Genomic DNA, 14,832 nt, shown 5'->3' on the forward strand with positions numbered 1-14,832 from the left:
TATAAACATGTACTTCAAAGTTTGTGTACTTGAAAAGTATATGAGAAAGAACATGCAAACAAAAAAGTTGTTTGAAAAATTATAAGAATATTGTTAGAATGCAGGGCAACAACAACAACAAAGATAATAATGACAATAACAATAATAATGATGATAAAATTATTGATAACTATAATCATTATTATGGTAAATTATAATAAAATAACATTAACTACTAACAATGGTAATAATATATATAATGATAGTAATAGTAATTAGAATAAAAAATAAAAATGCTAAATTAAAATAAATACTATTAGATTATTTGTTAAAATTGCTGATTAACATATTATAGTTGCTATTTTAAACTCTCTAATATAGACTTGACAATAATTCTTAGCCAGAATAACGAACTATATATCCACTATTCGTTTATTCTGCTATTCCAATATTGTTAAACGAACACAAAATTTACAACTGAAGTATACAAAAACAACATCCTAACTCTATCATATCCTATCTCTACAAAATATCTAACTATCCATTATTTCACTATTCCAAGTTTCCAACGTCACCAAACGAATCCGAAATTATTTAAAACTGAATTATACACTAACAATATTTTAACTCTATCACATCCTATCTATACAAAACAATAAACTACCCCCTATTCCAACATTACCAAACGAATACTAAATTTACAACTAAATTATACATTAACAGCATTCTAACTCTATCATATTTTATGTATCCAAAATACCAGCACACACTCAACCTATATCTGGTCCTCTTCCACAATGTATCCCCTTGCCATATCTCAGAAAAGCCAGGACGGAATTAGTGTTAGTAAATAGGCGGAATTAGTTTAGAATAAAATACCATAAGTACTATATAAAATTAATCATCATACATAACATAAAATTTTTATATGATTGGACCTCAAATGTATTTTTAATCCTTATAACTTAAAAATTTGGTTCCGCGTCCTGGGCTAATTAAGGAACCATTATTAGTTTTTTATGCAACAACCCCAAAAAATATTTACAAATTCTATTTCATGTATAAATAGAAAACATCTATGGTGAAACTAGAAAATTTCGATAGAAAGGAGCTAATTAAAATATAACATGCATGTATGGTCGGCACTTGAATTCCATTCTCCACAATAACAAACTGGAATTCTAACCACTACCGAGGCTACAAGCACAAACATGTAATTCATGAAAAAAGTTAAACTATATAAAAAATACAATTAAATTATTTCAATTAATATATATGATTAAAAAAATTCAAATCATGAAACTAGGTAAGCATCCCTCAACAATAATATAAAATATTGTTGCCCGCATCTTTATATATATATATATATATAATTCAAGTTATACATGATTATATAATTCATGATCAAGACCTAGCTAGAGCGATAATTTGATTTATATGTTACACATGCTACAAGAGCCGCTATTAATATTTAAATGGATAATATTATCCAGCATATATATATGTAATTATTACATCTCTTTTTTTAGGAGAATTAGGTAGTGAATTTATCTGATCTGGTTCCCTACGTACAATTATAAAATGAGAGGGTTCAAATGCCTCCATTTTTTGTGCCTCCATTATGTCTTCATTTTTTAAAACTTTAATAATTCAAAATTTAAAACTTAAAAATCAAAATAAAACCGTTGGATATGATCTACATCATTTTATCTATGCACATGTAAAAAATTATGACATTTTAATTTTATTTTGATTGTCATCAAGAGCTTGTAAAAAATGCATTAATTTGGATGATTTCTAGACGTTGATTTTTGAACTTATTGATTCACATAAAAACAAAATTGAAATATGATAATTTTTTATGAGCACATAGAGAAAATAACATAGATCACATCTAACGGTTTTATTTTGATTTTTAAGTTTTAAATCTTGAGTTATTAAAGTTTTAAAAAATGAAAGTATGATGAAGGCACAAAAAATGAAAGCATTTGAACCCTCCTCTTATAAAATTAATCCTCCAGCTTCACAAGATTATCAGTTCACCAAAAAAACGCTCTCACACCAAACTTCACAAGATATGCATATCAAAACAAAATTGTTTTATGTCTTTTGCTGATATCCTAATTCATCCAACTTTTATTACAGGAGTGGTTTTAGGGCCTTCCTTAGTTAGATGGAAACCGTTGCTTTGGTTTCTGGTTGCCACGTAATGATTCAATAACCAACATGTGTCAACTTTGTTAAAAAGCGCCAATTCTTTTTTCTGATTTATTTTTTTAGAAAAAATGATTTTTGTTATTATTTATTTGCGTTAGTTAATTATTATTTTTTACCTCATGATGTAAATGGAGATATGATTATGTTAATATCTAAAGCCACCAAACTTTTCTTCAACTTCTATACATATACCATAATGTGAATAACACAAAACCAATGCATGATTGGAAACTTCCAGCTTTTCTTTTCTGATATCTATGGAAACTGAAATGTAACTTGAATTTCGGATAAAAGTTCCGGTCAATTCAAATAAAATTTAGAAGTGAAAAGAGACCAGCAATCATTTCCTGGATCAATGTATTTTATATATACACTTATACATGGTAATTAAATTGAGACGCGGAAAGACCAGTCAAAAACCAGGTCAACAGTACTATTAATTTACTGATTGATGGGCCGCCCCCAACTTTTCTCCTCCTTGCTTTAGGCAGATACATTTTTTTTCTCTTTTTTGCCAATTAGATGGTTTGTTTTCTAGTAACGGTACACATTGCTTTGTTATTTTATGTCTCTTTTCTCAACCTTCACCTACAGTTACAATTTCTAAAAAGTTGAAAAGGACTAAAATGCCATCACCCTTTCTGAACCTCTTATATATTTGAACCTTCACTTACCTTCCTATTCCCATCTAAACACTCCATTTAATATCTTTTATTCCCCTCCAAACACTCTTTCTCAACCCCCCCACCCCCTACAATGGCTGGAGATGGAATAAGAGTAATCAACACCACAAACAAAACCGATTCATGCAAAGGAAAAAAACGTGCGCTGACGAGCCAGACACAAGACGGCATTGTTTCCTCTATGGTTCGAATAAGCAAAGAAAAAGAGGTTAAAACAAGTGGTACCGGAAACTCAGATCATGAGGAGCATATACAGACCGAAAGGGATCGCCGCAAGAGAATGCGGGATTTGTTTTCTTGCTTGCAGGCGTTTCATTCGCACCTTCCGCCTAAGGTACTGAGCATAGCATTTAATTTATCACTTTAAAAAAATTTACAATTAGGGTTTTGGGCTCCTGGCCGCTTCATTTATTATTTACTCGGTTATAATTAGTAGAACGGTGCGTCATTAGGTTTCGACATGAACTTTGATTTATTAGGATCAAGAAAGAGATAAAAACATCATAATAATTATTTTCTAACTAATAGAAGGCGAAGAAAGCTTAGATTGACCCGTCAAGAGTTAGATTAATTTTAAGGAGCATGAAGGACTAGTACAAGTACCTTCATGTATTTATTTTTTTTCCTAAAATAAAAGGGTGTGTTAACCAGGTTTCTGCATGCACCTTGATGTATATAGGAAAAGAGAAAAAAATATGGCAATGCCAAATTAGAAACAAAAAAAAATATTGCATTAACCAGTACTCTATAGTCTAAAAGCTTCAGCAATTAATCTCTGGTGTATATGTTTTTGGAAAGTAGATATTAATTATCAGAACTCTACGAATAATCCACATTTCAGTGAGATCATAGAAAAGCTGTGAAAAGAGAAGATTAATTAATTAAAGCCTCCTGATTAATTATTCAAGCTCTGCTAAAATTTATCATGCATGATTTATGTTATATTTGATCCAAATTGCTATATTGGGGGCTATTGGGCTATGTATGTTTATTTTATTTTTTTGAAAGCTTGGTAACGGCTACCAAGATAATATAATTATATGTATGTTTATTTGTTGCTTATGTTAAGACTCTTGTAAGAGAGAATTTTAGTCCAAAGAAATTAGTTTGCTTGTCTCTCTTATGTCACTTTCTCTCTTTCCTCTGAAACCCTAACAATTTAAATTTGCAGATTGACAAGGCCACAATAGTGGAAGAGACGGTGAATTACATCAAAAACCTCGAGTGCACGCTCGAGACCTTGCAAAAGCAAAAGCTGGACCGCATCCAAAGCGCCTTCTTGGTCAACCAAAATCCTTCATCCGCTGCTTCTTCCTCCTCATTTATCAGCTCAGAGCATCCTATTTCAAGGGAAGCATTCCTTGCTGATCAAGTTGGCAAAGTCCCTTCCCCACTGGATATGGCCGTGCCACTACCCCCACCGGCACAACACTGTTACAGCATCCAGACTTGGACTTCACCAAATGTGGTGCTGAGCATTGTCGGGATCAATGCATACATCAGCGTGTGCACGCCTAAGAAACCTGGCCTCATAACAGCCGCCGCGTTTTTCCTAGAGAGGCACGGTGCCGAGGCACTTGCTGTCCAATCCTACTCTGACCCCCTCCGCACTATGTTTATCATGTTTGCTCGTGTATGTTCATGCTTATTATCTCTTGTGCTCTTTAATCTATATATTTATTCTTTTTGAACTATTTGTTAATTTTGATAAGATACAGGTCAATGAAGCTGCCGGTTGCTTCGATGGAACCGCGATGCCGGCTGATGAAAGGTTCAAGTTAGCCTTAGGAGAGCTGATTATCTGGCTTGGTTCAACAAATTAAACATTATTCTTTCTCTTTGGGTTATTAATTTCTCCTTCTAGTTGCATGCATGTTTTAATATAGTGTTGTTAATTATGTTGTGGTATCAGTCGTTTGGTCATTTAAATTGAAGATGTTCTATCTCTAAATATGATTAAAATGCATGTCTTAGGTATATCATTCATTATGCGAGAATTGAAATGTTTAATATGATCTCAGTTATAGATCCATTTCTAATTTCCTGGTAATTTTCTGGTAGGTCTAGGTCAATGCTACCATGGACCTCCGAGTTGATTTAAAATTGATGTGCTTAAAGTCTTAAAACTAAATATAGAAATTTCAAAATATTAAGGTTTGAAGCAATACAGAATTTTGGGCCTTTTACCACAATATCCAGGATTACAATTTAACTGTACCATCTAGCATTTTTAGAAGGCCATATATGGGCCTTATGGATCAAATTCCAACTAAATTCATACTATATTTCAAAAGCAATGCTCTCTCTTTCTGTTGCAAATTGCAATCTTGCAATGATTACAAATTTGGAATTTAATAGACAAGCTGGAATCAGATGTTAAAGTTGTCTATAAAATATTGTTCCCGGTAAAAATTATAAATAAAATTTGCACAAAGAAAAGATTATGATGATGATAGTTGATGTCATATCCATTCCCCTTTTTTTGTCCCCAAAGATGGATTAGTCAAAAAGTTTGAGGCATCAACTCCACTTCCACTTTCATGTTAGAGGATTAAAAGCCTAACCAATAGGCATGTGAGGTTCAGATCTATTGTGGATGTCATTATGTAAATTGTCCAGGCATCAGTAAATTATATGAATTACTGTAGTGAAATTAAGAATGTGCTTCACAAATCACAACCAATACCAAAGAGAAGAGAAGAAAATGGAAGAGACACCCAGGCCCCAGCAGAGTGTACATCTTGGCTCTTTTACATATCGATTTGAATGTGACAAAAATCATCAAGTTTATATAAGACTTTCATCTTATTTTTCTTCCGCTCCCCCTCAGCACCCTCCCAAAAATGAGGAGGGTTCAAATGTCTCCATGTTTTTGTGTCTCCATCATGTCTCTATCTCTCTCTATCATTTTCAAAGTTCAAACAGTCGATCCGAACCGCTCAACTTAACCTCCATACTAAAATATGTTTGGAGACCAAATTTTATATTTTTAGGAATTTTTTTTTACTATTTTTTTAGATAGGTACAAAATCAGTAAATCTGAACCATCTAAAAACAGTATTTTTGTACCTATCTAAAAAAATAGTAAAAAAAAATTCCTAAAAATATAAAATTTGGTCTCCAAACATATTTTAGTATGGAGGTTAGATTGAGCGGTTCGGATCGACTGTTTGAACCTTGAAAATGATGGAAAGAGATGGAGGCACAAAAACATGGAGGCATTTGAACTCTCCTCCCCAAAAATTTCGATTATGAAGCAACCAACTTCGGTCTTAACTCTTAACCAATCAGGCTCCTGCTCCCCTTCTCTCTACTCCCATCTCTTTAATGAAGACGTTTTGAAGCACGTCTTAAGGGTCCGTTTCAACTTTCAACCATCTTGTAGGCAAGGAGCTATCTATTACCCATTTGACCCGAAGCACACTAGGATTCGAGGAAAATAATGCACAAAATCATAAAGTGGCAAAGGCACGATGGAATTGGCTGGAAATTGGGAGAGAGAAACAGCCTCCAGCATTCCAAAACAATGTACAGGTCCTGATTAGTGATTACGCACTTCCAATCAATTTGAAACAAGAACAAAAATGAAAATATTGTTTTGCTATTTGATATGTTTACATTGAAGTTCAATGTAAACATATCAAAATTACATGGAAAAGAAATTAAATAAAAAAAAATAATAATAAGTAGCCTTGTCTTGCGAATCTTGACATGTAGAATTAATTAGTTATTGTAATTATGGTATTATTATTAGAAATTTTAATCAGTTTCAATATCAAAAGTTTTATTAGAATCCAAAATGTGGTGTTCTTATTTTATTTTTTTCTGGAAATGCAGAAAACGGATAATTGCATTTCTGATGTATTTAGCCAATTTAGTACAATCTCTTACAAATGGCGCTTGTATCAATCAAGAGCCATGACTATTTTTGCAAAACATTGTCTTTCTTTGTTTTCTTTTTCTTTTTCTTTCTTTCATTTTTTTGTGGGGCACACCGGTTCACCAAATTATTCCTGTAATAAAATGAAGAAAATGAAACAAAAAGTCTAGTCTCCGATAGTTTCCTAAACACGGATCTTGTCGTCTAACCATTACAGTTCTTTAATGAAAGTTTAATTTTTGGGACCATTTTTACCTAATTTTGCTTTTGATACCTTAACGGGACCATTTAATTTCTTGATAGCAAAGTTGATCATCCCAGCTAATAACTTTAATTTCCCTTTAATACTTTTTTCATAGACTCATGAGTGTGAAGAGAGATTCATGGAGAATTCGTATCATGTATATATTTTTTTAACTTTCACAGAAGCTGCGAAGTTATGAGGAGAAATTGAATTTTTGATTTTAAATTCAAGAGACAATTGTCCCCTATTCATCATGCCTCTACTTTCTAAATATTAATAATATAAAATTTAAAACTTAAAAATCAAATTAAATATTAAAATAAAACCATTAGATATTATCTATCTTAATTTCTCAATGTACAAATATATAAAATATCACGACATTTTGATTTTTATTTTGATCTGCATCAAGAGCTTGCAAAGATAAATTGATATAGATAAATTCTGAGCGTTGATTTTTCAACTTATTGATTCACACAAAAAAAATCAAAAAGTAATATTTTGTTTATGTACATTTAAAAAAATAACATAAATCACATTTAACAGTTTTATTTTGACATGTAAATTTTAAACAATTATTATTAGACCAAGAACATAATTAAGCAAAGTACAAAGACTTTCAATCAATTTAAATAGCATAAAGCAAAGTAAAAATTGAAGATATTTGTACCCTCCTCTAACAAAATAGTATAAAATAAGCCGAGCACATGAAGTTCACTCAAATTACAAAGACCGTCGATCAATTTAACAAGCCGTATGATAAAGCAAAGTTTTTAATCAAGCATAGTTAACCAACATAAATTGTCTCCGTTGAATAAATCTAAGATTTATAACAATAATGAAATTATTTCTAAATAAATGAACTAAATCATATGTAGTTAAGCAACTCTGCTATAATTTTACTAGGTATAATATTTTATTGCAATGTTCTAGATAGAATTCTTGCTTCTTTATTCCATCACTTTGAGACATTTAAATCCACAACATAACAGCTTAACAACTATGGTTTAACAGAATGATATCTGATTTTGGATTCAGATCTGTTATTTTCTCAAAAAAAAAAATTAATACCAACTTAATATATTATTGGATATATTCTGAGATCTACATATAGATATATTCAAATAAATTAAATTCAAATTATTATATTATGAATATTCATTGACAATTTAATAATATGTGTGACAGATCCAGAGAAATAAAATTGAGGAGAGGTTCTCCTTTCATGTGACACCCCACTTATAAGCCTACAAGGCTATGAACTTAAAATAACACCAGCATGTGGCTGCATGGATTCAAATCTTTTTTTATTTTAAAGAAATATGTAAGATCACCGTATTGTTAAATACTTAAATGTAAAGGTGGTAATTTATATGATTATACTGTTTTTTTTTTTAATGTGCAAATTTCTGTCATTTTGTGGACTGAAAGGGAAATGGAGGTGTCCCTCTTTGAAAGGGAATGGAGAGTAATATATGATAATAATATTTTACAGCCTGTTTGGAATTAATCTCAAATTTCACAGCCTGTTTGGTAAAGGGAAACCTTAATGATAATCTTTCATCTTGTTAAACATGTTCATCTTTAGTAAAGCATATGATTATTTATTGCATATAAAATAATTTGTACACCGGAAAGTTTTTTGGTCCTGAAAAGAGAAGAAATATGTTTATAATAATATTTATTTAAGGACCGTATAATTAACTGGGAAAGTATATTGAACAAGCTAGAATTGCATGTGTAACTTTTATAATTTGAATATAATGTGAATTTCTTTTTGTGCAATTTGAAAATTATTATGTCAGTGATTAATTGACAATATATTGAAACTTTTAATATAGCTATAAGATATTGAAACAAAACACATATGATATTAACCCAATATCTTATATTCCATCCAATCAGTTACAGTTATAATTTGAAATTATTATCGTTGCCATAATAGTAAAGAATGTGACTAGTATGATATTAGTGTCATTTCACTCTATACAACATCAATTTCAAAATCTATCAAATCGACTTTAAACTATGAATCCAAACCGTTCAAACCAATCTATTTCATTAGTTGTGCATTTACGTGCAAAATTTATAATTTAATGAATTTTATTTAATATCAAGTTAAGCGGTCAAATGTGAGAGTTTTTAAATTAATTTTAATACATTTATTCTTTAACATTTTTGTATCGCTTGACTTAATACTAAAATAATTCAAAAAAAAAATTGCATGTAAACGCATCACTCATAAAGTAAATTGATTTGAACGGTTTGAATTATTAGTTTGAAGTTTATCTGATTAGTTTTGGAGTTTGTATCATTTGACACCGATGTAATACTAGCCGAACTCAATATTGCATGCACACAAAAATAATTATTCAATATATTAATTTGTTTAATTGGCTATGCATACAATATATATATTTTTTAATTGACTATGTCTGCAATATTTAGTTGTTTGACTATGGTAATATGCATATTACGATTTGGCACCGTGTTACGGCTCTATATTCGAAATGTTCATCTTGTTCTTCATATTAATATGTGTTTGGAGACCAAATTTTACGTTTTTTAAAAAAAAATTACTATTTTTTTAGATATTTAGAAAATCACTTGATCTGAAAATTCTGGACCATCCAAAAACAGTGATTTTCAATAAATTTCAAAAAATAGTAAAAAATTTTCAAAAAAAACATAGTACCATAGACTCACTCTGAAAATTATTCTAAGAAAATGACAGAAAGAAGAAGAAGAAGAAGAAGAAAAAAACTTTACATTTTTGTTTACTATTACCTGGCTGTAATCAGGACCGCCGACATAAGGCCCTTTTAATTTTTTTTGTTGTTATTGTAGACAGTTGAATTATTTACTTAAATATGAAGCTATAACACTACATTTCGGATCCTGAGCAAAATTCGGATCCAGTGAGATGTCTAGAGAGATATGAACTGTCTATTTTAAATTTGACACGAATCTTAAAGAAGTCATCGTACATCTAAGAAATTCGCACTCTCTTCCAAGTCCAATTGAACCTTGATGTCTTGGCCCTTATAAAACGTCCGATTGAAAGCAAAGCCTTCTAAATTCTAATTTGTATGATTCTGATTTGTTTGATTTTGATTAAATGTTTTACGTGCTAATACAGAACCCTCTGTCTTGTATCTCTTACATTTTTAATGGAAAACAAGCAACTCCAAATACAGTTTAATTTATATATATATTTTAATATGATTTATCTCAATTTCTCTCTAAATGACTGTCGCGTAAATTAAACGTACATCTTTTCATAGATTTGTCTTTTAAAGAAGTTTTTTTTTGGGTAAAAATATTAACACTGCCGGTTTGGCTTCATGCATCATATCAGCCATATATTTTTCAATTTAACCGTATTATTCGTGTGCTGCGTGAATTCAAACCAGCATGGTTAATAACTTATATATAGGGGTGCAAACGGATCGGATACGAATAGGATAGTGGTAAAACCATATCCGTATCCGTTTTTATTTTCCGGATACGGATACGGATCGGATATTAGACGAATACGAATAAGGATCAGATATTAACTGGATACGAATACGGATATCCGCTTTTTATAATAGTGAATAACATAATTTTTTTTCATAATTCATATTAAATTATATAATATATATCTACTATTCGGATACAGATGATTAAAATTCAAAACCTTATCCGTATCCACACGGATATTCGGATATCGGATATCCGTATTAAATTTTTGGATACGGAGTCGGATACGGTCGGATAATATCCAACCCGTTTGCCCTAGTTATATATTATTATTTTTTCTTTTCGATCTTTGGGGGAGGAAATGAGGAGGGGGCTGGGCCAATGGGTTAGCCCATGAAACAAAATAGCACTGTTTGAATTATTTCAATATTGTCTATGATTGTAACTTTGTCTCGGGACATAGCATCCATCCAACAGTGTAGACCAATACATTGCTTATATTATTTCCTTCAATCCTTGTCTACGATTACAACCTTGTCCTCCAACATAGCATACATCCAATCGTGTCAATAGTCCGTGCCAAGTGCCAACAAATGTGTTTGTTTAATTGTCTGAGATGTGAGGGGTTAAAATGTCTATTTCTAATATCTTTTGCTGACCATATCTTCATTTTGAAAATATTTAGTAATTGAAAATTTTAAAAATATATTAAATTGATATAATTATTATTAGATATGAGATTTATCACGATTTTTATGCCTACATAAAAATTTATGATAATTGACTTTGTTTTGATTGTGGTCTAGAATTTACAAAGATGTATTCAAATGGACACTGTATGGGTGTTAATATTTCGTGATTTTGATTATGACTAAAACAAAAATGAAATAGCGTAATTGTCATGTCATATATGTATAAAAATAATATCGATATATTTTATTTTGTTAATTAAGTTTCAAAAGTTTATCATTGAGAATTTTAAACTGAAGCTGCTATCGAGGCATGAAAAATAAAATATTTAAATCTTTCTCGAAAATAAATTTAATTCGACAAATGGTTTTTGCTGCAAATTTATTTTTTACCCCATTCAATTTCCATATTTAGAAGCTACAGTCCTTGTCAAACGACGGCCCAACTAAATTATCAACCCATTTCTTCTCTTTACCTGGTGGGATTTATGGGATGACGGTTGATAACACTAATTTATTAATTATCTTTAGAATTTGACTTTTCAAATTATTTTTCGATTATAACACTGAAATTGTGGGTTTTTTTTTTTTTTTTTTTTGTTACGGTTCAAGCAGTCTATTTTTGGTGAATCGCACTATAAGTGCAGTCCTATCTATTTTTCGAAAAAAAATATTTTATCTCTTTTTTGAAAATTTGAATTTTTAATTTCTAGAAAAATAATCTGTGGGTGCAGTGAAGTATAACATAGATGATATGTAGTTATAATTTACACGAGCATTTTTTCTAAAATCAAAACAGAATCATATAGCTCCATGGTTCAACTTAACACACTATTACACAAAGTTAACAGTCATGCATTGACCAAGTCAAAGAAAGAAGTTAGTTGCAAAGCAAACCGATTTTAGATTAATTGTTAGAATTAGTGAATTGTAAACAACAGTTACATGCAAGAGCGGAGCTAAACTTTCAAATAATGGACGTCAAAAATAAATAGAGGTTAATCATATAAAATTTTCGTGCAGAGCACGACGATCAATTTACTATAAATTATATACAAAATCATACATAAATATGAGTGTGTGTGAGGATGGATCAAGTTACAACAATTTTTGAATTACAACAAGTTACAACAACTATTTTCTTCATTTTCAAAGTCCAAATCATCAATCCAAATGGTTAGATGTGATCTCTACAATAAAATGTGCTTGGAGACCAAATTTAATATTTTTTGGAATTTTTTTACTATTTATTAAGATGGGTACAAAATTCAATGGTCTGAATTTGACTACTTTTTGTACCCATCTTAATAAATAGTAAAAAAAATTCAAAAAATGTAAAATTTGGTCTCCAAGCACATTTTATTGTAGAGATCACATCTAACGGTTTGGATCGACGATTTGAACTTTGAAAATGAAGAAAATAGTTGTGGTAACTTGTTGTAACTTAAAAATTGTTATAACTTGATTCCTCCTCTATATATATATATATATATAAATTGAAGGTTAATTGATCTCATTATTACTTCTTACCTCCGCCTCTTGTTACATGTGGCTATGTATATTTCTATTACGAGAGATTCTAGAAATAAAAAAAATGCAAATTTTATTTTTCAATTCCTCTCTATTTGTCTGCCTCTCACTCTCTTTCTTCTCCATTGTAAAATATTTGTATCTAATTGGTATGAGATTGCTCACTCTCTAACCTCTGATCCTGTAATCCATTACTACAAGTAGAAACACCTCTCACATTACCCCATTCCCTCCCATATCTATAGATATAATAATTCAAATTACAATCGCAATCAACACTAAATTCAATCGAAATAATTTTCTAACATTTGAAATTGCAAATTGAATCGATAATATATGGATTTTTGTCACTCAATTGTTTGATTTTTGTCACTCAATTCTTTGATTCGTGCAATATGACGATCTTGCCTTATTGGAGAAACTCAAATGTAATATCAGAATTATTTTGGAAATTTTATATCAAATTCAATTACATTAAAACAAAAACTTTGTATCGTTCTCGTTGTTATTATTTTTTAATACGCAGATTGAATTGGATAGCTTACTAATCTCGAAAAATACCAAAATAAATTGTTTTTGTGTTAAACTGTATTGATTTTCTCAAATATCTTAATGCATACATGAGTAAAATATAAAGCAACATAATACTTAGATATATAATAAGACATTTTTATATCATAGAATGATTTGCTACGTTAAAGATTGTTGGTTTCATGAATTTATAAGAAGCACTCATGACAGTTTTCAATTGATCATATCATTAACATGAAAAAACACAAAGTTTTCAATTCATCATATCATTGTCATGAAAAAACATGAATTATATATGACTGTAATATGTTTACACATACTATTAATTAATTAATGACTAAAATGACTTAATATTGATGATTCTCTCATATAGATTTCTTACAATTGTAAATAATCTTGGATTTTTGGTTGTAATAATAACCTAAGTTACTTTATAACATATGACTCCAGGATTATTTTTTCAATCCAAATTTGTAATCATCGCAAGATTGCAACAGAAAGAGAGGGCATTGTTTTTTTTTTTAATTCCAAATTTGAACTACCTATTTTTTTTTTTTTAAATCAATCTTTTCTTGAAAATTGGAATTTTAATTTCTAAAAAATAATTTGTGAGTGCATTGAAGTATAATATAGGTGGATATATAATTTATAATTTATAATTTATAATTTACACGATAATATTTTTCTTAAAAAATGATACGTTAGAAGCAGTTCAGCACACATGTCCACAAGCAAACAGTTACAACCTGGCCAAGAGAAAACATAGTGAAGCAAAGGCACTTTATCATTATCGCGTTATAGCAGAAAGGCTAAAAAAAAGCTATCGCGAATGGCGTAGCTATAGCAAAAGCTATCATACATAGTATTTTTTTGTTTAAAAACTTATATTTTATATATCTACTAATTATCAACATTATCTAAAGTCTCATAGAGCAATAAGTAATACAAAATTGATTAAGAAATTAGAATATTCATATGAACCAGTACAAACTATAAATTGTTATTCAAAATATTCTTAATAATACCATAAACTATGTTCTTTTTTCATTCAAAATAATATAAGCATTATGGCATAAACCATATATTTTTTCTATTAAAAAAAAACTAAGCATCATGAAATAAATTATCTATCATTTTCTATTTAAAAGCAAAATCAATCTGAACTTGAAAAAAATTGATCTTCAAAATTAATTTTTAGTTGAACCTTTCAATGTAGCATAGTGTGCGCTATAGCGCGTAGTGCAAATAGTGGGCCGCTATTACCGCTACAACAGTCGTAGCTGAAATAGTGCATTTTTATTCCATAACTTAGCATTCAAGATCTAAAAACGATATAACGCCACTATAACATCCTATTTAGAACGCTAATGAAAACACACTCAAAAAGAGCTCTTGGAATTCATGGCTAATTCATGGCCACATATATTTCTCTTTTACTATGTTCGAGTGTGTTTCATCGTATTTTTTTAAGGCAAAACAAGTAATCTCAGTCAAGAAAGAATTATTTCAACTAAGTTGGAAAAGATACAAAATAAACTTATTGATAAAACAAAAAACCAGGGGGAAAACATACTACAAATATTTCGAAGGATAAAAAGAGCTTTCATTCATTAATAG

The 14,832-nt window shown here is 29.9% G+C and overlaps 1 protein-coding gene across 1 annotated transcript; it reads left to right on the forward strand.

The window, feature by feature from the left end:
* Nucleotides 1-2,952: 2,952 nt before the first annotated feature.
* On the forward strand, nucleotides 2,953-4,413 carry LOC144566614 (transcription factor bHLH95-like; the record flags this gene model as incomplete). Its single annotated transcript, XM_078316662.1, has 2 exons — nucleotides 2,953-3,213; nucleotides 4,051-4,413. Coding segments are annotated over exons 1-2 (624 nt in total), but the record flags the coding sequence as incomplete, so codon positions are not given.
* Nucleotides 4,414-14,832: the final 10,419 nt, after the last annotated feature.

The sequence above is a fragment of the Carex rostrata genome, chromosome 15 (genome assembly GCF_964058835.1).
Source record: "Carex rostrata chromosome 15, lpCarRost1.2, whole genome shotgun sequence".
Classification (NCBI taxonomy): Eukaryota; Viridiplantae; Streptophyta; class Magnoliopsida; order Poales; family Cyperaceae; genus Carex; species Carex rostrata.